The sequence below is a fragment of the Vulpes lagopus genome, chromosome 8 (genome assembly GCF_018345385.1).
Source record: "Vulpes lagopus strain Blue_001 chromosome 8, ASM1834538v1, whole genome shotgun sequence".
Lineage (NCBI taxonomy): Eukaryota > Metazoa > Chordata > Mammalia > Carnivora > Canidae > Vulpes > Vulpes lagopus.
Window position 1 is genome coordinate 17,066,433 of NC_054831.1, and position 25,618 is coordinate 17,092,050.

Below are 25,618 nucleotides of genomic sequence, written 5' to 3' on the forward strand. Positions count from 1 at the left end.
GAACGGTGATAGGCCAGCTGGGCCCCAGAGGAAAGGCAGCAGGTAAGTCCACAATCTGTGCCCTGCCATCCCAAGACCACCCCTGGACCCTTCTTCTGTGCCCGGGGAAAAGAGAGGAGCTCCAGCTCTGGCTGCTTCACCTGTCCTCACCAGGTTCCTTCCAGAACTCAGTACAACGAGCAGGTCTCAGAATGTGATCTCCTCCGAAAGAGAGAGATGTGAAGGCAGGGGGAAGGTGGGCTAAAAAAATCAATCAGGTGTCTTACCCATCAGGGTGCAGCAGCCTGTTGACTCTGGACCAGTGACCCAAGGCAGCAGAGCCCAAGGCAGAAAGTGTGTGTGTGTGTGTGTGTGTGTGTGTGTGTGTGAAGGGGTTACAGTTCCACATACAGTGGGAGTCTCCAGGGGCAGTGTCTACAGGAGCCAGGGCAGGCCTCCATTCCACTCTCCTTGGAACCGAGCCAGGAGGGAAGGGGAAGCAGGGGTCTCTCCTCCTCCAACAGCCCTTCTCATCCTACTCAATCAAAGTGGCCTGTGGCCAGGATGGGGCACTGCAACTGCCTGTGTTTCTGGGGCCCCCTCAGCCCTTACGCCCTCTCCAAGCCTGGGTGGCTCCTGCCAGTACCAGGGATGCCTCTGCTCTGCTGGGTTTCTTGCACCTGGCTTTTCCTCACCGCTCACCTCGAGACCCTGTGCAGCTTCTGGATATCCTTCCCCAGTCCTGGAGCTGCTGGATCGTAGGATCCATTTCTCCGAAAAGAAATTGAACAGCATCCCTAACTCTAATCCTCACCCTCTCTTGGGCCCCTCACCCCACCCCACTCAATCTGGCTCCTCTCTCTAGGCACACCTGGCCCAGAACGCAGGGCAGCCAAGAACCCCCACCCCCACCCCACCGCTCCAGCCGGCCTCCTGGCAAAGCAGTCGCTAAGTGAGAGAACTCCTTTTGCTTTAGGAAGGGACGAGACTTAGACTTGAGGCTTCCTGGGGCCTGAGGATGCCCTGCTAGGTAACTCAGACAGGGAGCCGATGCCGAGAGCTGGGTGGCCATGGGCCCTAGCCAAGGTGAAGGCCACTGCGCAGGAAGTCAGACCCACTGAGGGGCTGTGTGAAGTGACCGTTTAAGGCTCCAGCTGCCCCTGTTTATAGGTGATGTTGGCTCCGGGCTCTAAATTCTGTGCCCTCCTTGTGTCTCCACTTCTAGGGCATATTTATCTCCAGCAGTTAAGACCTGTCAGCTTCTCTGATATATATATATATATTAAAATATATATATATTGGAATATATGGAATATATATATATGTGTATATATATATATATATATACATATATATATATATTGCATCAACTGAGTTAAAAGCCCATGCCTGGAGGCATGAAAACATTTCCACATTCTTGACTTCCTCTGGGGCTGGGGTTGCGGGGTGAGTGGGGGCCCGGGAGGGCTCTGAGGCAAGCTGATCCATTCTCAGCGACCCTCCCTGATGGCAGAAAACATGTCACACGATAACCTCGCACAGTCAGGATTTCAAAACCGGTGGGGATCATCCACCAGAACCACCCGGTCTCACACAAGAGTAAACTGAAGCCCACAGAGATCAAGTCTGGGGAAAGGACCCCAGCACCAGGCCCCACATGGCCACAAACTCCCTGTGTGACTTGGCACATGCTGTGTTCAGCTCTGGCTCAGTTTGCTCAGATAAAGATAGTCATTTTCATATGAATTAAGAACACGTTAATGCTCTAAAATGAGGGCACGAGGTTGGAGGGGGCTCCGGGGCTGTGCCATCTCCCCTGAGAGGCTCTGGGCCTGCCTGCATTGTGACAGTAGCGAGTTGCGTGGCTTCCTGAAGTTTCGGCTTCCCCATCTACCAAGTAGGGATAATCGTACCTCCTCAGAGGATTGTTTTGAAGCGTAAATGAAGGAGTACAGTTAGCCCAGTACTGGGCATAGAACAGACTTGTGATAAATGATGATGATTATGATTAAGCTTAAGCTTCTTGGTGATCAGATGGCATCATCATTTTATAATCATCGCCATCTCTAGCAGTGTCTGGCACTGGTAGGAGTTTAGCATGCATGTGATATGCAAAACAAGATAAATGAATAAATGAGCAAACAAGCCTCATTTTTCTCAGTCTTAGGGTAAGTAAGTGATGTGACTGGGGTTGCAAGGGCAGGTCACATACCTTTGGCCTGGCTTGGTTATTAGGGGCCCAGGCCACATCTGCCTGCAGCAGAGCCACGGGACAGGTCCCAGAGAGGTGCAGCGTGGTCAGCACTCCGAGTCCCCTAGCACCAGGGCTCCGCAGTCTCAGCTCCGCATGGATAAGATAGTGGTGGGAGCTGCCAAAAGCCAAGGTCTGCTGAAGCCACATTGCCTCCCCAAGGCTTTCCTGTCGGGGTGTGGAGATGGGTCTCCTCTTGGGGCTACTTCCAGCCCCAGGATTCCACCACCAGCTCAAGCTTCCAGACAGCTCTCAGCATGGGGCCCCTAGGAGAAAGATGAGGATGGGTTGGGGGAAAGGTAGGGTGAGCAGGAGTGAGCCCCAAGCTACCAGACAAAGCTGAGGCATGCATTCAATGGCCTTTGAGGTGCCCAGACTTTGTTTCCAAGGGGCAGCATAACAGCACCCTGCCACCCCCTGCCACTCTGTCCGGGGACCAGGGCCACAAGCTATGTCTCTAAAGGACCCACATGGGCAGCCCAGGTGGCTCAGTGGTTTAGCGCCGCCTTCAGCCCAGGGTGTGATCCTGGAGACCTGGGATCGAGTCGGGCTCCCTGCATGGAGCCTGCTTCTCCCTCTGCCTGTGTCTCTGCCTCTCTCTCTCTCTCTCTTTCTCATAAATAAATAAATAATTTTTAAAAATCTTTAAAAAATAAATAAATAAAGGACCTACATGTTCTGGAGGAAGCTTCCAAACCTGAGCACCTGCTCCTACTCTCTGTCTCTGTGTCAGTCCCTACACCCCACCTCACTTTGTGCCTTGCCCTGGGGGTCCAAAACTCTGGGAATGGCCACACCCTGCAGAGCAATGCTTTGGCTGAGACCCGGGGCCCTGGACTCTGCACTCTGCACCCTGACCCCGAGAGCAGCTGCAGTTTCCCAGGGTAGCTGGCTACTCACTCTGGCTGCTTGGAGCCTGAGAGAGGACTTCCAGGTCCAGAGAGGTCCAGAGACAATGCAGTTGCCCTGTTGGTCCCTCACCACTCCAGGAAAGTTCTGCCCAGCATTCCCCAGCTGTCTGCTCTGGAGGACCATCCAGGGTTGAATAATGCCCACAACGGTCCCTGGTTGTCCTGCTTGTTCGCCAACCAGCCATCCTCCTCTCTTTGACCAAACCAGAGCCAGGTGCAGATGTTTTTTCTAGAAATTTCTGCCCAGGAGGTGGGGAAAGGGAGAGGGAAGAATAGGGGTGGGGCAGAGGAAAGGAGAACAAGAGGGAAGAAGGAAAGAAGAGAAGAAAAAGGGGCCTTCATGGGGGCTGGAGCAGATCCTTGATGGATCCCAGACTTTGTAGAGGATGTGGAGCTTTAGAAGTTGGGGGATTCTCTTCCTCTGGTTATAAAAAGTCAGGGCTAGAAGCTCCTTAGATGTCTTCCAGGTCAACTCCCTAATTTTGCTGAGAAGCCTGAGGGGATGGGAACCCCGTTCCAGAGTCCACTCCAGCGACTTTTACACCCTTCCTTCCTCGTGTTGTTGGAGCCCAAGTACCAAGATGGCTCCAGGGCTCAGGCAAAGGGTGCAGAGGGCGGTGCTCTGCAGGCTCTGGCCTGGAGCCCTGCAAGGGGACCCAGAGTGCAGGTGAGGGCCAGCTCCCTTCCTGGGAAGCCGCACACAATCCTTTCATCTGTGTCAAAAGCAGCTACAGCCCCAGATTCAGGTCTGGTTACTGACAGGCAGCAATGCCCAAGGCAGGGTCCAGATTCAGGCTAAGCTGACCTTGACAGGAACACCGAGCCCTCCAAGGGTTTACTAAACAAACTCTGTCTTCTTCTCAGTAAGATTTTCTGTTCCATGCCATGCATTCCTTTATCTGGAAGCGGTAAACAATAACACACACTCACAGTGGACCATCTCTGAGGGCCAACAAAAATCTTTCCCATCCCTAATGTGGATTATTATCCCTGTGAGCTCCAGCAATACCAGCGCCCAAGGGAGAGGTGGGTCAGAAGTAAGGAGACTGGGGGGCCCCTGGACACACATCTCCACTGGCCTCCCTCTTCAGCCCCCTCCCTGCCCCCCTCTAGAACACCGCAGCCACATGGAAACCCATGGGGAACAGTTGGGGCTTTTTATAATCTTTATTTGTTAACAGTTCAGGCTATTTTTTTTCCATGCTTGCAAGAGATGCCAATGCCTCATGAAAAAGTTGTGAAAAAAAACAAGTCTATTTTGGGGTGATCAGCCTCCTCAGAGCTTCTCACTTGCAGCTCTGCAGGGCTCCAGGAATGAGCCTGTCCTCTCTCGGAAGGTCTGGAGCCTGCTTGAAGTGAAGGATCTTGGTCCTTGAACGCGCTGGCTAGGGGGGTGCATTTTTGCCCACTCCCCTTTGTAACTTTTCTGTCTACGAAGTGCAGCAGAAGTAACACCATGTCGCTTCTTTCTGCTGGAGGCCTGCCTAGTGGTTTCTAGCGTAGTGTCCTGAGAAATAACATCCCAGGAGCCTTGGGGTGGATCTTGCATTTCCCCTGTGGTATTAGTGGTGGTGGTGCTTGCAGCTCTTAAAGAGAGAAGCCAACCGGTGCCCCAGTCTCTCCTCTAAGCAAAGAGCTGCTTCAGAGCTGCAGATCCACTGCTTGGAGGCTTCAGCCAGCTGAGGCTCCCTAGGAGGCAGGGCCAGGGTGGAGGGGCTCGGGTGAGTGGGCAGAGGGGTCTGCATGCTCAGATCTCTGCCAGCTGGGGCCGGCTGCAGCCTGGCCAGGCCAGACTGGGAGTGGATTCTTCAGCTCCTGCTTTGAGCAGCGCCTCCAGCCCCACAGTGTGGTGGAGGGGAGGCTGCAAGGGGCCAGTTGGGCTTTGAAAATCCCAGGCAGAAATTTTGTTTGTGTTCCTTTCACTGCCTCACCTGCTTGTTCATTTTCTCCAGGGAGCCCCTGGGCACCAGGGCCAAGGTGGGCATGGGATTTTCCAACCCTGGTAGGTGAGACTGCCAGACTTCTACACCCTCTGTGCTGCCTGCTGGCCACAGGCAGTGTAGGCAGCCGAGGCACAAATGGGAGATACTTTGCACAGGGATACTGAGCACAAATCCATGAGGGGGGAGAGGGCAGAAATGAAGGAGGAGTTAGAGGGAACACACAGTCTCTGATCTCAGCCCTGGAAGGGGCCAAGAGAGGATCATCTAGCCCCACCCCCCATCTTCAGGCAAGTAATATTATTATCCCAACAGAAGACCAGAGAGGTTAGGTTCCTTGCCCAAAGTCACACAGCCAGTTCCTGGCGGAGGGGAAACTAGAGCCGAAGCTGGCACCAGTTACTGCAGTGGTTGCTCTTCTGCTTTAGTTTCTTTTTACTCAGGGCTCTTGGGGCTCCTACTGTCCACAACCCTACCCACATTGGGCTTGGGGGACTTCTTTTTTTTTTTAACATTTTATTTATTTATGATAGTCACACACACACACACAGAGAGAGAGAGAGGCAGAGACACAGGCAGAGGAAGAAGCAGGCTCCATGCACCGGGAGCCTGATGTGGGACTCGATCCCGGGTCTCCAGGATTGCACCCTGGGCCAAAGGCAGGCGCCAAACCGCTGCGCCACCCAGGGATCCCGGGGGACTTCTTACCTTAGCTTTCTTCTGCTTTGTGGTCCCCTGTCCCTGGAGGGTTGTCACAGAGATGCCCCTCTATTACCCTTTAACGACACAGTACCAGCTACTTCCAGAGGTATCCAGCTGGCTTCTCTGAGCCCTTCCTTAATCATTCCCTATCTCTCCTCAAATTCCAGAATTTTCTTTTTTTATTATTTTATTTTTTTAAAGATTATTTATTTATTCATGAGAGAAACAGAGAGAGGCAGAGACATAGGCAGAGGGAGAAGCAGGCTCCCTGTGGAGAACCCGATGCGGGACTTGATTCCAGAACCCTGGGATCACAACCTGAGCCAAAGCCAGATACTCAACCACTGAGCCACCCAGGTATCCCCCAGAATTTTCTTTGGCTGAAGCGGTTGCAAGATTGTGACTGACCATTTAAGGAAGCTGAAGGTGGAGGTCTCTGCCTCTTACTGTTTCGGATCCCTCCCCATTTTGTCCCCCAAATACTTCCTTATTCCATTCTCAGCCTTGGTGGCCATCAGCTGATATTCTGCTGAGCCTAATTTGGGTCAGGAGCTTCTTCAGTGAAAAGGATGGCTGATAAAATATAGGCCTTCCATGCTAGGAGCCCATAATAATTATCAGTGTTGGACAAACTGACCTGACCCTTACACATGAGAAAACAGGCCCAGGGAGGAGAGAGACTTGCCCACCATCACCCAGCTGCATGACGATGGAATCCAGGCCTCCTGATGGACAACAGACTGTCCTTTCCAAATTGCCAAACCAGTTCGGAGGGGGCAAGTGCCTGCAGCATGGGATGGACCCTCAGCCCTGTTCATGGCCCTCAAGGAGCTCCTTGATTTCCCAGGTGACCTCTGGGTCAGCCCAATGGGCCTGGACAGCAAGAGCCATGCTCTTGCCCTGAGTAGACCCTCTCTATGGGCTAACCAACCTGGTGGTGCCTCTGCAGGTAGCTCACAGTGTGTTTATTTCTTCTCTCACTGTCTTCCCCTGCCCTGCCCCATTCATTTCTGTCCAGCATAGCCAGGAGCCTGGAGGGTACCCAGAGCAATGGCGACCCAAAGACAAGGCCGGTACAGCCTGTGGAAGACCTCCCTGGACAGCATGTGAGTAACCACTGGTGGGGTTGACTCCTGCGTTCTCACATTCCCCACCCAGACATTCATTCACCCATCAAACATTTATTGAGCTCCTGTTGAGTACTGGTAGCCATACCAGCAAGAAGGAAACTCTCAAATAAACATGGTCCCTTCCCTGAACAGTTCTCAGTACAGGGAGGAAGAGAGAGACCCAATGACAGAGCAGTGGGGTTGGTATTATTCGGGGAGCACAGAAGAAGGGCAGGGAACTTTGTCAGCTTTGTAGAGGGTATTCATGGTGGGCTTTCTGGAAGAAGTGATATCTAAGCTGAGACTTGAAGGATGAGTGAGCATTATCTAGGTGAAGTGATGAGAAGTATTCAGGCTGAGAGAACTGTTTGAGCAAAGGCCCAGGAGGGTTCTGTCTCTTATGACAACCTGGTGGGGCCCCCTGAGTCCTGGACAAGGAGGCTGAGAGACTCTGGACTTTCCAGATTTGGCTGTCCTTCCCCCTGACAAGGCTCTGCATGTTGAGATGCCAATGCCATGTGCCCCAGACTGCACACTGCTGGGGAGAGGGGCAGGCTTTCATGTCAGACCTGTGGGGTGGGCTTTGTTCAAGTGTTCTAGGAGAGGGCCGAAAGAAGAGAGACCAGTAGCCTGCCAACGGTAGAAAGGCTGGAACTGTGTGCGACACAAATGGAACGTGCAGGTTGGAGGAGGCCACACGGAGAGAGGAGTCTGCAAAGCTTGGGCAGGCACTGGGGAGGAGCCTCTGGAGCCTCAGGCAGAGGAGGACTTGTGGCACTGGCTGAGAGCCTGCCAAGAAGGTGCCCTCCTGAGAACCACGATGGAGAGTTTTCTCCCCAGACGGGGCTTCTCGCTCACAGGCTTCCAGGAAATGGCAGCTCATGATGTCCTTGAGGAGAGTGGCTGTGGGCGTAGCTGGATGGGATGCCTGTTGGGGACAGGCTCAAGGGGCCTATATCATGGGACAGAGGAGTCACCAGAGGGCTTTGTTCAGGGCAGAGATGTTGGAGGAGGCTCTGATTGGGAATGCCTGAGAGGTGCTGCAATCAGAAAGAACTCTGATTTGAAGAAAAGCTGAAAAAGAGGATTGTGCGCCAAAAGCAGAACTAGAAATTAAGATCGTGTCCCCCAACGGACCACCTGTCTCTGCCTGCAACAGTTTACCCAATGTGAGCAGGGTGGGGGGTGCAATTTCCTTTGGCCAGCCTTACACCTTTGAACCCCAACAGCGCAACCTGTTGGGCAGTGAGGTCTCCAGGCTGAGCTGGCTCTTTCTCTGAAGGAGGAAAGGGCATTGGCCCCATAGAGGCAGACCCGGGAGCCCCTCCATTTGGGGCAGAGGGCAATTCTGTTTTTCTGCTCTGTACTACCCTGGGGCCGTCTCTGCTGCTTGGATGTGTGAAAGGTGAAGCCAACAGGCTGGCGCTCTGGAGCTGGGTGGGGGCAACAGGGTATCAGCAGGGGAGGCCTTGGCTCCCTGGAGCTCCCGTGCAGAGATGTCATGCTATGCTTTTCTTTGAGGCAGGGACATCTAGCACACAGAGGATGGGCTGAGGCTCTTCATCGCCAAACATGTGGGAAGAACACGCCTGCGCATGGCTTTCTTTCCTATGCATGTATTCAAACCAATACGTTCTGTTCTTATGGAGACAGCATCCTAACCAGAAGGGTGAAGCGGCACACCTAGTCATCGCTAACTTCTTCTTCAGCTCTGGGGAGGTTCAAAAGAAGGTGGGGGAAGCATCCTCCACCAATCAGGCACTAACTGAACATGGACCGGGCCAGAAAGCACATTTATCACAAACTCCTTAACGAGCAACTTCCAATTATATGCATTCATAGATGGAAAGCATACTTCAGAGAATACAAAATTCATTTTCATTTGGCTTTTTATTTTTTTGGCAATGGATTTCTCTTCCTAATCATATTTTTGCATAAACTAATATTAAACTGGATTTGCATTCTCAGAGCACAAGCTGGAGCCGGTGAGGTGGGAGGCATGTCAGTCTGGACTTAAAAAATTGCCCACAGGTAATTGACAAAACAGATAAAATCAGACTGAGCTGGGTACTGTGATTACCAGTAGTCAGGATCATCAGAATCCAACTGGCCTTGGACATGGAAACTTCCTTTGAGGACTGCCTAGTATTTACAGAAGTCATCCCTTATAACCTTTTTGTTTTACAGAGACAGAGAGTCCAACCTGAGACAGAGAGTCCAAAGGTGTCTTAGGCTAGTATCCTCATGGCATTTCTTTTAAGGGGTCAGAAGATAGTAAACTATATAGTTTACTATCTAGTGAACTCCAGGTGGCTATAGGATGGAGGTGGGCTGGAAGCACAGACTGCTGACAAGGGAGGGAGGAGGAGAAGGCCTAGATGGGAAAAGGTGCAGGTGATAGTGACTAAAAGTCCTGGGGCCCTGCAGGAGTCGGAGGCACAGGCTGTAGCTGCACGGCTAGTGATCAAGGAAGGAAGGCCCCCAGGTGCCAGGAAGACGCTCAAGCCAAAGGAGGGCCTGTATGGAAACGCTGTGTTCCTCTCCCCCTGGGCCGGGGGCGGAGGCCTGGGCTTAAGGGGCAATGAAAATATGCCCAGTTCCCCTCCCCTAAATCGCATCCCTTCCAGGGCTAAGATGCGTCTCCCAGTTCTTCCTCAGCCTCCCGGAGGAGAGGGGGAAACCCCGTGGGCGTCCGGCGAGATCTTGCACCTCGCCAGGTGGAGGGAAGCGCCCCGCCCCCAGTGGTGGGCCGAGACCCTCCCAGGCTCGTCCCTCCAGGCGGGGGCAGGGAGGGAGGGCGGAGGGGTGGGCGGGGCCTGGGGCGGGGGCGGGGCCGCCGGCCGCCCAATCCCCTTCTTGCCCCGCCCCGCCCCGCCCCCAGCTCCCGTTCCACCAATGGCGCTCCGCGGTGGGCGGAGCCTGTCCCGGCCGCCGACCTGGGTGCGCTGTTTCCCCCCCGTTCTTCCTCCCTTTCTTTCTTTTTTTTTTTTTTTCCCCTTCTCCTTTTTTTGTGAATGAAAAAAGGAGGTCGCGAGCGGGCCGCGGGACTGCAGCGCCCGGCGTCTTGGCGGCCGCGCCCCTGCCCTCCTGCGCTGCGCGTCGCCTGCAGCCTCCGCAGCCAGAGGACCCGCGGCGGCGGCGCGGCCCAGGCGCCCGAGGTCGGGGCGGCCGCGCGCAGCCCCCTCCAGCGCGTCTCCATGACCCCGGGCGCCCGGGGCGCGGGGAGATGCTGATCCGGAAGAGGCGGTGGCTGCAGTGGCGCGCGCGCGGCCGCCCCCGGCCCGCCGTCCGGCCTGGGCGGCTCTGCCTGAGTTTCCGATCCCGCGCGACCCGGGCCCGGAGCCTGTAGCGGCGGCGGCGGCGGCGGCGGCGGCGGCAGCGCGGCGGCCCCGCATCGTCCTAACTTGCACGCGCGGAGTGACCCCAGACATTTCACTAAAATGAGCGTGCTTAGCAGGAAGAGATGTGTTCCTTACACTAGAAATTACCCCGTCACATGTAGTGGTGTAAGTAAATGATTAATTTCTATTATGGCCGGGTTGCAAGCTGCCTGGAAACGCGCCGCCTCGCCCTCCCGTGCCCTCCCCGGCCCTACCTGCGCCCCTTCTGCAGACTCCCCTCCCTTTACCCCCCACCCCCACCCCTCACCCCTGCGGGTCCCTCTCCCCTTGGCTAGAGCTTTGGCTGCTGGGGTCTCAGGGGGCGGGGGACTAACCTTTTCCGGGTTTTTCTAGGGAAAGGAAGATGACTTGATTGCCTCGGCGTGTGGTGGCCTTCCCCTCTACCTGTTTTTAAACATTTTATTTCTGTTTCGTGTGTGTGTGTATGTGCAGAGCAGCGTGTCAGGAATCAAGGTCCAGAGTGGCGGAAATGTTTCTGTTTAAAAACCAATGGCATTTGGATGTTTTGCTCGCCGATCCGGAGACCTTTCTTTCAACCCAACTCCATTGCAGTCTGTGCATCAGAGTTCTGGCAAACTATGGGAGAGCCGCTTAGCGTTGCTTGTTGGTGTTAGAGAAGGTTTGTGTGTGTGTGTTCAGGTTTGCAGTTTTTGTTAATACCATCATTCAAGATCCCTTTGAGCCTTGCTGTCCATTGAATCTGCAGGAGGGACTCCTCTCATCTCTCCGCCTTCCCCAATGCTACAGTGTCAGCAACCCCGGTGAAAAGCCACCCTCTCTGGTCTTCTCTTCCCAATTTTCCCTTCCTCCCCATCCTCCTCGATTTTTACCTTCATTTTGAGGATATTCCTCCCTTTTGCATTTTGTAAGATGCAGGATGTGGGATATTGGTTGCTAGGAGACAAACCAGGCTCCCAGGGAGATTCTGTTGTTTCCTTGACAACCAGACTAGGACAGCCACAGATGAACAAGCCTCCGATCAGCTGTGGGAGGGAAAGGGGGGCTTTTCTGGGCTCTGCAAAGAGTGTGTGTAGGGGTGTGGGGGTGGGACTGAGCCGGTGAGGGTTGTAGCTAATCTGAGCACACCCTGCTTTTTGGCCTGGCCTGAGTACAAGGAGCTCGGAGAGCAGTGGGCAGGAGGCCGATTGTGGAGAGGGGGACAGGGATCTTGGGACAGGGTGGGGAGGGAGCATCTATGTGACTCTGTGATCACTGAGGGAAAGGAATGAATTGGAGGTGGTGGTACCCCGGGCAGGATGGCAAGGAAGCCATAGTTTATGGAGGTTTGTCTAGAGGCTCAGAAGGAATGACAATGAGGCAATTGTGCGGAAAAGTCTAGAGTCATTGAAGGAGAGCGTGCCAGAAGGGAAGGGGAACTTGAGAAGCTCATTGAGTGGGTTGTATCATCATACATCACCAATGATACAGTAAAGTAGCAATATTCTAGAGCAAAAATTATATTACTGGTGGTTTTGGCACGCTGTCTCCAGTACAGAATCCCTGTTTAAGACAGGCCTGATTCGACTAAAGAGTTTTGCCTGCTGGCTTAATTGGGCCAGTCTGTATCTTAAAGAGAGATAGAATTATATATATAGATATGTAATCTAGCATTATATAATACCAGATTACATAAGAAGACAAATACCTCCTTTCCGCCCAGGCTCTCTTGGCGTGAATTCACCAAGATTTGGGAAACTTTCTTCCAGAGCCCTCATACCCATTTTCCAGAAGGGCAGACTGATGCCCAGAGAAGCCAAGTGATTTGCCCTTTCCTAGATCAGAAGCTTCCTAGATTTGAAGTCAGGCAGTTGGGACAGGGGTGGAGTGGGTGAGAATGATAAAAATAGGGAGGAAGTCCAAGGACAAGCAGGGGAAGGCTGCAGGAGCAGCTGAAGAGTGGATGGGGAGGGGCTGTTCAGCCGAGCAGCACCCAGCAGGTCTGCTGTCAAAGCTCGGCAGTGTTTGTTGCCATCCTACTTGTTGGTTGGCTGTCCCTTACTTAACCCTAGAGGTGTTTGAGGTGTGCAGGGGTATTTTAATCATAAATTCTCTGATTTTGAACCAGCATTGCTCTACTGGTGTTCTGGCATCCTCCTCACCATCCAGGTGCTCCTGGATTTAAGAACTGCTGCCCCTCCTCTGTGCCTCCTCATTCCTCCTCCTGCTTCCACACCCACAAGGCCATTAGAATCTAAATTTGAGAAAGAAGTTCTGTTGGTGAGTGGGTTATAGTCTTTCTCCTCCAGCCATACATATTTGTGTTTGGGAGTCTGTCTCTTTTGTCTTTCAATATATAGAACAGAAACTACAGCCCAGGTCATTCCTTCCCAGTTGCCTGACTTGAGATCAGGAACCATCAAAGTGGGGTTCCTGGTCTTGAGCTCGGGAGAGAGCAGGGAGGAGGCAAGATGGTGGTTAGAATAAGGGCTGCCCACTAGGGAGGGTGAGGAGGGTGGAGGAGGCAGGAGGAATCATGCAGCCAATTGCTCTGGAGATTGAGGAGGGGCTGCGTGGAGACCCCTTGTTTGGAGTTCAGATCCTGTAAAATTCCGAGAAGGAGGAGGCACTTGTCTCATTGAAAAGTCCTTGCTGCACTTTCTGCTTAGGTTGCTGAGATGTATCTACTCACGCAAATCCCAGTTGCCATCGTTACTTGGATATTTCAGTTCTGCATTCCTGCATGCTGGCATCCAGTTACAGCCCGGCAGGAATGGAGCTGCTCTGTTGCTGCTGGTGGCCTGGCTCTCTGGCCGGATGGCTCAGCAGTGAGGGTGCCTGGATTGCCTCCAGGACTCCTCGGAGTTCAGCCTTCCTTGGCCTAGGAAGGAATTCTCCAGGTGGCTCCAGCCCCCAGCTGACTTCTTGCACACAGGGAATGTGAGCAGGAGCAGGCCAGTGACCTAGGTGAAAAACCAAGTTCCCTAACAACGTCTGCCTTACACCTACCTCTGCCTCCTCCCCTCAACCCCTTCAGGAGAGTAGATGCCACTGGGAGCCTGCCATCCGAAGTCCCTTCACCCCCAAGCTGAGGGTCCCTTTCGGGTGACAGCGTTTTAAACACTCACATGACATTTTGACTACAGAAGGCCTTTCTGCTTGTTAATTTGAGCCATCCCCCTCTGTGGGTGCACAAGGCACTTCCCCTCTGCTCAGCACAGAAGGAAACGGAGGCAAACATTTGCCCAGAAATTCAAGCCCAAGTTTCTGACCCCCCTGCTTTCCCCAGCAACCCCATTACCCATGCAGCCAATTGAGTGAGCGTCCTTCCAGCAGTGCCAGGTGTCTGGGTGCTTCCAGCCTGAGAATCCTTCTCCCTAGGAATGGAAAATATGGAAGGGGGCCCATCTCATTCTCCCTCAGGCTGCATGCAGGATGCTTAGAGGGCATGCCTGAGTAGGGGTGGGGAGGCCCGCTGGACACAGACTGAATGGTCACAGGCCCATGTTTACTCCACTGCCATCTCAAAACTGGGCCTGCAGCTGAATGAGCCAACATGACAGGCTCAGAGGAGAGGAAGGGAGGCCCATGGGCTGCTCAGGCATCTCCCTGAAGGAGGCTGGGGGCTAGCATTGGAGGGTAGCCATAGGCAAGCCAGGGAGGTTTGAAATCCACCACCAGGGAGGGAGGCAAACAAAGGTGGAGGACAGGAGAGCTGCCACCCAGCTCTGACAAGTCCATTAAATTTTAAAGTGGCCCTGCCCTCAGGCATGCTGGGAAGGGGTGGGGACCTGGCCTGGACTCTGCTTTTCTCAGCTGTTTGTTGTTCTGCCCAAAGGAGGAGAGTGTGGATGATGAGTGAGCTTCCCAGGTAGACTCTCCTCTTCCTGGGAGTGTGGGGATGGGCCCCAGGGCAGGGTCTGCCTGGGGATCTCTCACCGGCCTCCCCCAGCCAGAAGCCCAGTGGGAGGATGATGGCAACAGGAGGCAGACGAGTAGATCGTGCGGTAGAACTGCTCCTCTCAGCCTGAATGGGCCCCCCCGCTTCCCAGGCCCCGCAGAACTATCGCCCAGAAAGCTACCCACTCCCTTCGCCCCCTCTCCACTCAAAAGCTGGCAGACGGACCAGCCTCACAGAGGAGAGCCGCTGGCCCTGGCCCTCGGGCCTCTGGGGCGCGGAGCTGTCTTGACCGCTGCGTTCTTCTCCCTCAGGTCCCAATTAATGGATTCTGACATGGATTATGAAAGGCCAAACGTAGAGACCATCAAGTGCGTTGTGGTGGGAGACAACGCGGTGGGCAAGACCAGGCTCATCTGTGCCCGGGCCTGCAATGCCACCCTCACCCAGTACCAGCTGCTCGCCACCCATGTGCCCACGGTTTGGGCCATCGACCAGTACCGGGTGTGCCAGGAGGTAAGTCTACAAGGCCGCTCGGCTGGGGGTCCGCCCTGTGTATCTGGGCTTCTTTCCAAGCCATAGCTCAGTGTCTCCAAACAGGACCCAGCCCACGGAGGCCCCTGGGGATGGAGGGAGGGCAGCAGCTGAAGAGGAAGGAGCCCCTGGAGAGAGGGCTGAAATGAGCCCACCCCCGGGGGAGGGATCTTTAACCATTTGTGTTTTGCATGGCTGGGCTGGTGCCGGAGACCCAAACTTTGCCGGGAGCACAGCATCTTGTGCAGTCACAGCCCCCAGTAATAGGGAGCACTGTGGGGAAGAGGGTGGTGTGTTGGAGAGCAGAGAGGAAGGAAAAAAACTGTTGGCTAATACCAAAATCAAAAGCTTGTGATTTGCAGATGAAGCTGGGAACAGGGCAGGCTCCCTGACCGTCTGCCCTCTTAGAGGCTCTTCCCTTCTGACCAGCTTAGAGGCCACTCTTGCTGTTGAGTCTGCAGAGATGGCACCTGGCTAAAGTGCTATGCATGGCACGTGGACACAGAGGGGGTGGCTAGCTCTGTCCCTACACCCCCATGCTGTCCAAGACCCTCAGGGATGAGTTGGCGTCACCCTGAGCTAACATGTGGAAACCCCTAGAACCATTGCTCATGATTCCCACTCCTCTCCCTCACCGCTGCCACATCCCACAGGTGCTGGAACGCTCCAGAGACGTGGTAGATGATGTCAGCGTCTCCCTCCGCCTCTGGGACACCTTTGGAGACCACCACAAAGACCGTCGCTTTGCTTATGGGAGGTAGGTAAGGCCTCTGGTTGCCTGCAGGGAGCCAGGTGGGGCAGGCTTTCCCTGCTTTCAAAGCGAGCAGCACTGTGATATTTCAGCTGGGACGTGGGAGCAGGGCACACAGCATTGGCAGACCCTCACGGGGGAGGCAGCCTGGGACACTGGAAGGAGCCAGGTTTGGCCTCAGGAAGTCAGGTTGGACTCTCAGCCCTGCTACCTATCAGCTCTGTGACTATGTGCAAATAGAACCTGTTCTGAAATGATTTTCCTAACCTGTGAATTGTAAAATGGTAATTTCTAACCCATAAGACAGCTGTGAGGTCAAAACGAGGGTTTTCGAAGGCTCTGAAATGCGAAATTAGAGGCTCATAAGTTAGAAGTCCTCTTATGATCCATCTGTGTAAGGTCACGTGAGTGGATGCATGACAGATGTGGGATGTAGTGTAGGGTGGGGTGGGTATGTGTGTTCTCCCTTGTTCCAGGGGCTGATCACCTACCGCTAGCTTTCCCGGCCCGTAACCTCATTCTCCCACCCCCAGATCCGATGTGGTGGTTCTCTGCTTCTCCATTGCCAACCCCAATTCCCTGCACCATGTCAAGACCATGTGGTACCCAGAAATCAAGCACTTCTGCCCCCGAGCACCTGTCATCTTGGTGGGCTGCCAGCTGGACCTGCGCTATGCTGACCTGGAGGCTGTCAATAGGGCCAGGCGACCCTTGGCTAGGTAGGGGGTGCTGGTGCCTAAGGAGGGGCAAGGTGGCAGACAGAGGGAGGGGGTGCATCTCCATGGATCCTGTTCAGCCCTGAGGGAATCCACTTGGCCTCATGTCTTACCTTCCAGTTGAAGCAAGCCATGCGGGGCAGTGGGAGAGGGGGCAAAGAGAGTGCCCATTATGGTTCATTTGTTCATCCATCCCTGTATCCATCCATCCATGCATGTATTATAGTCTGTGAGGGCAATCCTGGGGTGAGCACCATGGGACAGGATAAAAGGAGGTGGTCTTTGCGTGAAAGGGGCTTATGATCACGGTGGGAGGTGAACTCCATATATGGCCATGTTAAAAACCAGCATGGAATATTGCATGCTAAGTGCCAGAGAGGTAGTGCTACCTCGCTTGGAGCTGGGGAGGGTGGGGAGCTGGCATAAATACGGAAGGCTTCCTGTAAGAAGAGGGGATTGGAAGCGGGCTTGAAGGACTGGTAAGATTTGACTAGATAGAGAAGAAAGAGCAGGAGTGAGGCAGAGACAGATCCTGAACAGAACCCTCCACCCCCACCCCACCCTTCAGTCCCCTGAAGAACAGGCAGGCTCTGGAGAGCTGCCTCTGCCCTCCTCTCCCTTTCCCTCTTCCCCCACCAACATCTTTGGTTTTCCTTCTTGAACCTACCAGGCCCATCAAGCCCAATGAGATCCTTCCCCCAGAGAAAGGTCGGGAGGTGGCGAAGGAGCTGGGCATCCCCTACTACGAGACCAGTGTGGTGGCCCAGTTTGGCATCAAGGACGTCTTTGACAATGCCATCCGCGCTGCGCTCATCTCCCGGCGGCACCTGCAGTTCTGGAAATCCCACCTCCGCAATGTGCAGCGGCCTCTGCTGCAGGCACCCTTCTTGCCTCCCAAGCCGCCCCCCCCCATCATTGTGGTGCCCGATCCCCCGTCCAGCAGCGAGGAGTGCCCCGCCCACCTCCTGGAGGACCCGCTGTGTGCGGATGTCATACTGGTGCTGCAGGAGCGGGTGCGCATCTTTGCCCACAAGATCTACCTCTCCACCTCGTCCTCCAAGTTCTACGACCTGTTCCTCATGGACCTGAGTGAGGGGGAGCTGGGGGGTCCCTCGGGGCCAGGGGGCCCTCGCCCAGAGGACCACCGGGGTCACCCTGATCACCACCACCACCATCACCACCACCACCACCACGGCCGGGACTTCCTGCTGCGCGCGGCCAGCTTTGACGTTTGCGAGAGCGTGGAGGAGGGTGGGGGCTCTGGTCCTGCTGGGCTCCGTGCCTCCACCAGCGACGGGATCTTACGGGGCAATGGAACAGGGTATCTGCCTGGGAGGGGTCGAGTACTGTCTTCCTGGAGCCGAGCTTTTGTGAGCATCCAGGAAGAAATGGCAGAGGATCCTCTCACCTACAAATCCCGGCTGATGGTGGTGGTAAAAATGGACAACTCCATCCAGCCGGGGCCCTTCCGGGCTGTTCTCAAGTACCTGTACACTGGAGAGCTGGACGAGAACGAGCGGGACCTCATGCACATCGCTCACATTGCTGAACTGCTGGAGGTCTTTGATCTGCGCATGATGGTGGCCAACATTCTCAACAACGAGGCCTTCATGAACCAAGAGATCACTAAGGCCTTCCATGTCCGCCGGACCAACCGGGTTAAAGAGTGCTTGGCAAAAGGCACTTTCTCAGGTATGGATTGTGCTTAGGAGGGTAGGGGAAACTAACCTCCTGTTAGTCTTCTGAAGAGTCGGGGTTGGTCCGATTAGCCTTTTGAGTCATCTCAGCTGCTGGTGTCCTGGAGGTATGATGACTCTGCCCCTGAAGCCTAGCACCCAAGCCCAAGAGCTTGGTCACGTAGCACTCTACGGCTGTGGCTTCAGAAGGAAGTGAGTTGTCTTGGCACAAGGTCGAGCTTTGGGGTCGGTGGTCCCACATTCTTTTACCACATCCTCACGAGATACCTCTTCTCCCGGACAGATGTGACCTTCATCCTGGACGACGGCACCATCAGTGCCCATAAGCCCCTGTTGATTTCTAGCTGTGACTGGATGGCCGCCATGTTTGGGGGACCATTTGTAGAGAGTTCTACCCGAGAGGTAAGGCTGGGAGGGGAATGGTTGGGAAGGAGAGAGAGACCTACACGCTTCGCACCTGAAGCCTCTGCCATTTACTGGTACTTCCCTCAGCACTGCCTAGGTGCTTGCTCACCACCGAGTGACAGGCTCATGACAAGTTGATGAGATGGGTCCCATAGCCAAGGATCTTACAATATATCAAGACAGGATCATAGTGACATCTTCACTTTATGGTGTAGAAAGCACTTCTGATGCATTATCTCATATCAGCTCACACACAACTCCTATACGTGGTGTCCTGTTCCCACTTTACAAGCAGAGTGAGGCCCCACGAAGTTAAGTGTCTGGTGCAAAGTTATGAAAGTAGAAAGGAGAGGTTCGGACTTGAACTCAAGACTTCCCATTCCTTGGCTCTATATGTTGTACCCTGCTTTCTCCCTAACACAAGTGAGCCAACTGGAAAAAATTTGGTGTGTGCCAACATGAATCCATCGCTGTTTTAAATGTCAGTCTTACTGAGGTACAATGAAGCCCACAGATCAGGAGAAGATTGGCCTTGAACAAAGAGATATTTATACTCACAGGTGTCAGTAGGCGGGGGCACGCACGGCATAGGAGACCATACAGGGAAGCAGCAGGGTCAGCCTGGAGGCAGAGGGAGCAAGCGAGGGGTGACAGGACACGAGCCTTCACTGTAGTTCCTATGGGAAGGAACGAGGTGAGGCAGGGGGAGCAGGCTCAGGATTGGCTAGTCTGAATGATTTCAGCAGGTTTTGGGGCTGTCCCAAGTCATCTGGTACCTGGCCTTGGGGTGACGAGGGCAGGGGACAGTGGCAGGGAGAGTGAGCCTGATAAAGGAGGTGGTTGGGGTGTGGACTCTGGGTTGGTTAGTTTGCATGTAAGAGGCAGGCCGACTGCCTCCTTTACTAACTTGAGGATTAACTAGCATTGGGAGGGGCAGCCCTGTCTAGGGTCAGCAAGGCCCCAGAGGTCAGGGCAGCAGAACATAGACAATAAAAAAGTACTTCGTATAATCCCCTCTCCCTCTAATCAGGCTGCTCCGACCCGACCATTCCGTCACCTATGTGGCCACTTTCTCAGGCACTGAGACGGTAAAGGGGCCTGTCAGTGCGTCCTTAAGAAGTATTCTCTTAGGTCTGTCCTCTCTTCTCCCTTCTCGCAGCCAAGCAAAGCGGCCAGGGCGAGGAGCTGCATGTTCTCTATTTTCCTTGACCCCCTGTACCCTTACTTGTCCATCGCCCAGCCTCATGGGTAACGAGGCCCAGCTTGGTGCACCTGCTTCAGGTTCTCAGGGTCCACACACTGTTTTCTCGACTGGTCTGGGATTTCTTTTGAGTGTGGGGACTAGGGGACTAGGTCTTTTACTTCTGCTGAGTCGTCCCCGCCCCCCTTAGCTCACGCTGGTCCCTTAGTAAGAGCTTGAGGGAAAGACAGGATAGCATTCTGTGACACAGAAGAGCAGTTTCTTAAGATTTCTGGGAAGGAAGTTCTTCCAGAAGGCTAAGTGGAAGGTCTAAGACATGATTTGGGCTCTGATCCTTGAAGCATGAGCGGCCTTGGCTTCTGTAAGTGTGAGACTCAGCACTCCCCAGCGCCCCAGGGGCTGGCCAGCCCTAGGTACTTCTTAGTACCATAGAAGCAGCTTTAAAGCTCTAGACAATTCCCAGGCAGCCTAGAGAGACTTGTGTCTGATGAGAAAGCAGTTTTTGTTGCAGCACTGCTCAGAAGAGATCCCAGGGGCCTGGAGCAGCAGCTTCAAGCAGCCAGAGAGAAGGCAGCTGGTGTTGGCTTTGTCCCTTGTACCCCACTTGCACTACCCTCTGTAAGGCCAGGAGGGGCCAGGGTGTAGATTCAGGTGGCAGGAAGGACTCCCTCAAACATCTTGCGAGCCAGCATGGCTTTGGAAGCATGCCACTGAGAATCCAGGTCCATTCATTCATTCATTTATGATTTACTTAGTTATTTTAGAGAGGTGGGGGGGAGTACACACCTATGCAAATGTGGAGAAGGGCAGAGGGAAAGGGGGGGAGAGAATCTCCAGTGGACTCCCTGCTGAGCGTAGGGCCCGACGTGGGGCTTGATCTCAAGACTCAGATTGGAGTCTGACGGCTCAACCGACTGAGCCACCCAGGCGCCCTGAACCCAGGTCCATTTAAGAGTCTTTTGAGTTTCCCCAAACTGAGCTCCTCCTTCCCTGAGGCCTTCCGTCTTCCTTCCCCCCTCACAGGTGGTGTTTCCTTACACGAGCAAGAGCTGCATGAGGGCAGTGCTAGAGTACCTCTACACGGGCATGTTCACCTCCAGTCCCGACCTGGACGACATGAAGCTTATCATCCTGGCCAACCGCCTCTGCCTGCCACACCTGGTTGCCCTCACAGGTACACAGGGACCACCATAGGGATAGGGAGAAGCTAGGGAAAGGCCGAGAAGTCCTGTTGTCTTCTCTCACCTGTCTCCCCCCAGGGGACCGGCTGTGAGCACTAAGGAAAGCGGTTATATAAAGTGAAGTATGTTGATGCGTATTAGGGTTTGGGTGAGGACATAGATGTAAAGAAGTGCATGTGACAGGCATGCTCGATGGTGTCACATTCTAGGCTCTCTGCAAAGGGTTTGGGGTTCAACCAAGCTACCTCCAATAGATGACAGTACCTGGTGTTCCATCAGCTTCGCCTCAGTAGGACAAGCTTAAGTCAAAAGATGTAGAACACAATTCCTTACTGCTCCCCTTTGGTTCTTCTCTCTCCTCCTTCTTTCATTCTTTCTTCTCTTCCTTCTTGTCTTCCTCCTCCTTCTCTCCCACGTTCACTTTCCCTTTTCTTCCAGAAGCAGGCAATAAACATTGACCTGCCACCCCTAGTTCCCTGAAAAGACCAGGAGAACTGGAACTCAGCTTTTAGAATGGGCCAACCGCTGAGGCCCTCGGGGTGGAGCAGGGCTACTTAGATATTGTGTTCAGATTCAGGGAAGGACCTAACATCAGAGCTGCTGGGGCACTGGACAGATGACCAAGACAGGGACTCACATAGGAGGAAAAGAGCAATACCATGATGAGAAATCAGTTATAAGGTGGGCCTCTGTTGTAGGAAGAAGGAAGAAATCGTTGATCAGAATTTGAATGTTAGGAGCTGAGCCTACAGAGAGAGTCCAGGGTCCCCAGTTGGAGACACAGAGGGCTTTAGGGTGGGGAGCAAGAGAGAGGCTTCCAAAGATCATAACTGGAGCCATATGATGCCATAGCCACCTGGGAAAAGTGGTGTGGTCTTCACAGAGCACAGACAGCGTCCAAATAATTTAACTGTTGAAAACTGTTGAAAGACTATCTCCAAAGAAATGACCCAAAGGCAAAATATGTATAAATATGCTTCTTTTAAATTTGCTTCATCATGGTGGGCGATCAGAAACAAGTCAGCCACTACAAATGTTAAACTGTGCTGCTGCGTGGAGAGGCTTATAGAAAATGCCACCGAGTGACTTTTCCTGGGGAACGGCCCATACGTACTACCAAGCGTACAGATGTGTGTTGTACATGTGCCTTGTCAAGGGTCAGCAGAAAATGCCAAGCAGGGTACAATTGGTGATGCTCTATGTTTAGGGAGATATGCTTTCTATGAAGGTATTAACTCAAGCCTAAAACTTTTTCATTGTTCAGTAGAGCACAAATGCATGAAATATGTGTTCAGCTTCATGAATTATCATAGAGTCAAATGACCCATATTGGGAGCTAGCACCTTGCTGTCCATAGTAGAAGCCCTCTACCTGTACCCCCCACCCCCCACCCCAGTCATGAGCACTTCCCCATCCTCAGAAGTAATGCTTTGCCTATTACTCTTTTATAGGGTATTTTCTATGGCCTCACTTCCTTACTCTTCATGGTTTTATCTTCCAAGTGTACATCCTTAAACACTGTAGCATAGTCTTATTTTTTATATGCCTTTTAAATTTCTTCTAATCTAAAGGTTCCTTGTCCATTAAAAAAATTTTTTCCCTTGCAGTTTATCTACTAGGAAAAAAAAAAAAACCCACTGATGTAGAAAATCTAGAGTTTTCAGATTGGCCATTGGATCTGGAGCTAGATCAGATTCATACTCAATTTTTTTTTTTTTGCTGAACTAATCCATAGATTATTCCTGTTTTGTTTTAAGATTTTATTTTTAAGTCATCTCTCCACCTAATGTGGGGCTCAAACTCTCAACCCTAAGATCAAGGGTCGCATGCTCCACTGAGTCGGCCAGGTGGCCCATTGCTGTTTTTTGTCAAGAAGCTTTGTTTCTTTTTGTGATCTTTTTGTGATGTTAGCAGCCACTGAGTATCATTGCCTGGATTGATTGGTTTATTAGGTGTTGTGAAATGGTAATATTCCAATTCAGTCATTCCTTCTTTATCGGTTGGAATACTTCTCAAAAGAGAGTAACTTCCCCCTCACCTATCCTCGGTTTATCCAGGAGAGCATCTGTATGGGGAAGGCAAATGAATGCTTGACTGAACCCTTTTATTTACCTGTTTTCAAGAAAAATCTGTTTCCCATCACCCTTTGAGAGTGCCTGATTAGTTTTTATTTTTAAGTATTATTCCGAACATTGAGATTTGCACATACTCAATAGGTTTCAAATAAGTACAGCTATCCTTATGGAAGCTGAAATACTGCACTGCATCTTTTGCCAGCAGGAGCCTCTTCAGGTTGGCACCAGAGTGAGCTTTCTGGTTATGTGCAGTGACAAGATGTTCCAGGTGAATCTCCTGCCCCAGACCTGGCATCAGCCGTTTCCCTAAGAAATCTGTTTCTCATAGTTGGACATGGTATTTCAAGGCTATAATCTGTGCACTAGTGATGCACATTACTACTGTATTGTTTCTAGCTGTTGTTTTTAGGTCTCTTCCATGGACTGAGCTGGGAAATATATTTTAAAGTGTATTTATTTATTTATTAGAGAGAGGGAGAGAGAGCGCACCCACATGTGAGTGGGGTTGGGGGAGAAGCAGAGGGAGAGAGGGAGAGAGAGAGAATCTCAAGCAGGCTCCACGCCTAGTGTGGAGCCTGACACAGAGCTCAATCTCCGGACCTTGAGATCATGACCTGAGCCAAAACCAAGACGTTTAACCAACTGAGCCACCCAGGTGCCCCCATAAAGATGAAATACCTCATGAGTTTATACTGGTACAGTTAAACCTCAGGATCAAGAATGTTCTTCAGGGGATCCCTGGGTGGCTCAGTGGTTTAGCACCTGCCTTTGGCCCAGGGCACAATCCTGGAGTCCCGGGATCGAGTCCCACGTCAGGCTCCTGGCATGGAGCCTGCTTCTCCCTCCTCCGGTGTCTCTGCCTCTCTCTCTCTATGTCTGTCATAAATAAATAAATAAATCTTAAAAAAAAAAAAAAATGTTCTTCAGTATAAATTTTGTAACATAGAATGTAAGATTTGTTCATAATTTGTTGTAAAATTTCAATTAATACAAACAACTAGGTCCAGTCCATAGTTGTGATTCGTAGTCCACAGCAAACCTGAGATTTCTCACCGTCTCCCATCAGTATCAATGGCTGGTTCTGGGGGCTTGCACCCTCCCTACATATATCAGACCACTGGGTGCTACAAAGGCAGTTTGACCAGTTCTCCTACGTGATTGTAACTAATATCCGCCTTCACTTCCCACCCCCACTCCACTGAGAAAGTCTTGCTGTAATCTCAATTTCCTCCCTGGTAGGAGCAGACTTCAATCACCTGTGGCCTTTCCTGGCCTGTTGGGACTTGCCCCTGGCCCTCATCTCTCTCTGCCCTGCAGTGGGCCCCTGCCAGGGGTAAAAGTAAGTGCGTGTCCCTTCATGTGGTTCTTCTGCTGATTCCTGACTATGTGTGTCACAGAGCAGTACACAGTGACCGGGCTAATGGAAGCAACTCAGATGATGGTGGACATTGATGGGGACGTCCTCGTGTTCCTAGAACTGGCTCAGGTATGATGGCAGGGGAAATCAGTTCTCTAAGTCTGGTCGTCTCCGCGGCAGTGCAGGCTTTGGCCCCTGGCGGGAGGAAGAGGGCATCCTGGGGTGGGATCTAAGGAGAACAGTAGGAAGGCCCCACACAGAGCTGTGGATTTCTGTGGATGCTGGAGGCCAGGCAGAGGTGACATGCTGGTGGCAGCAGTGGTGCCAAGGAGCAAATTTAATGTTTTCTCACAGTTTTGTGTGGGTTTGCCTCTCGAGATGGGCTCTTTACAACTGTAGGGCCTTTGCCCATCTGCACCAAAGCTTTGGCTCTGGGTGTCTGTGCAGACCAGCCCTAGGCTCCAACACTGATGCTCTTCTGTTTGTCTCCAGTTCCACTGCGCGTACCAGTTGGCTGACTGGTGTCTTCACCACATTTGCACCAACTACAACAATGTGTGCCGCAAGTTCCCTCGAGACATGAAGGCTATGTCCCCAGGTGAGCATCTCCTGCAGGCCCCATGCCCCTCCCACGTGCTCAAGGGGCTCAGCTCGCGTCCAGATCTCTGCCTCAGGTGCCCAGAAGCTGCTGGAGATCCTTGGGCTGAGCTTGAGTTTGTGAGTGGGGAGCAGCTTGCAGAGACGTATATCCAGCCAAACAGAGGGGAGCCTAAGAAAAGGACAGGGCCGCTGGAGACCTCAGGCAGTTTGCTTTATATCTCTGGGCTTTATATCCAAAGTGTTGGACTTTTGGTATTTAAGACTTGGTATTTTTCAGACAGGATTCCACAATAAGAAATCTATTTTATGTTGTGAGCCAGCGCACATATAAAAAACTATGTAAATTGTTTTTAATGCTGCTCATGACCCACCACATTGATTTTACAACCTAGAAATGGGCACAGCTTGGGCCACATGGGTCCAGATATCCTCCGAGGTCCTCCCAGTTCCACCTCTGCTTAATTAAGCTCTCAAGTCCTAGGAACTGGCATGGGCTCCAGGGAGAGGTGTTGTGGCCACTCTGAGTTCTTAAGGCCTTCGCTGGGCACCCTGCACTCTGTGGTGCCCCTCCTCCCTGCTGCCAGGTGATCTTCCCTGCTGCTGGGTGGACCTCCTGCTGATCGATCATCCTCCCTGCTGCCGGGTCGTCCTCCCTGCCACCAGGTCATCCTCCCTGCTGACCTGTCATCCTCTGTGCCTCCAGGTGGCCCTCCCTGTTGTCCTGTCATCCTCCCTGCCACCATGTGGTCCTCCCTGCCGTCCTGTCACCCTCCCTGCCGCCGGGTGGCCCTCCCTGCTGTCCTGTCACCCTCCCTGCCGCTGGGTGGCCCTCCCTGCTGTCCTCTCATCCTCCCTGCTGCTGAGTAGTCCTCCCTGCTGCCCTGTCATCCTCCCTGCTGTCCTGTCATCCTCCCTGCTGCTGTTTGGCCCTCCCTACTGTCCTGTCATCCTCCCTGCTGCTGGATAGCCCTCC

At 53.0% G+C, this 25,618-nt stretch overlaps 1 protein-coding gene across 3 annotated transcripts; it reads left to right on the top strand.

The window, feature by feature from the left end:
* RHOBTB2 (Rho related BTB domain containing 2) lies at positions 1 to 25,039 on the top strand. Of its 3 annotated transcripts, XM_041767322.1 has the most exons (10): positions 1 to 42; positions 6,802 to 6,889; positions 14,443 to 14,644; positions 15,316 to 15,419; positions 15,947 to 16,132; positions 16,800 to 17,821; positions 18,110 to 18,228; positions 20,456 to 20,606; positions 24,086 to 24,174; positions 24,538 to 25,039. In XM_041767322.1, the coding sequence occupies exons 2-10, from the start codon at positions 6,834 to 6,836 to the stop codon at positions 24,937 to 24,939; spliced, it is 2,331 nt and encodes a 776-aa protein (XP_041623256.1). In that variant the 5' UTR covers positions 1 to 42; positions 6,802 to 6,833; the 3' UTR covers positions 24,940 to 25,039. The 3 variants fall into 3 exon arrangements, with proteins under 3 accessions (XP_041623256.1, XP_041623257.1, XP_041623258.1); XM_041767323.1 differs by lacking the exons at positions 1 to 42; positions 6,802 to 6,889 and adding an exon at positions 9,835 to 10,398 and having other exon boundaries at positions 24,538 to 25,036; XM_041767324.1 differs by lacking the exons at positions 1 to 42; positions 6,802 to 6,889 and adding an exon at positions 10,436 to 10,912.
* Positions 25,040 to 25,618: the final 579 nt, after the last annotated feature.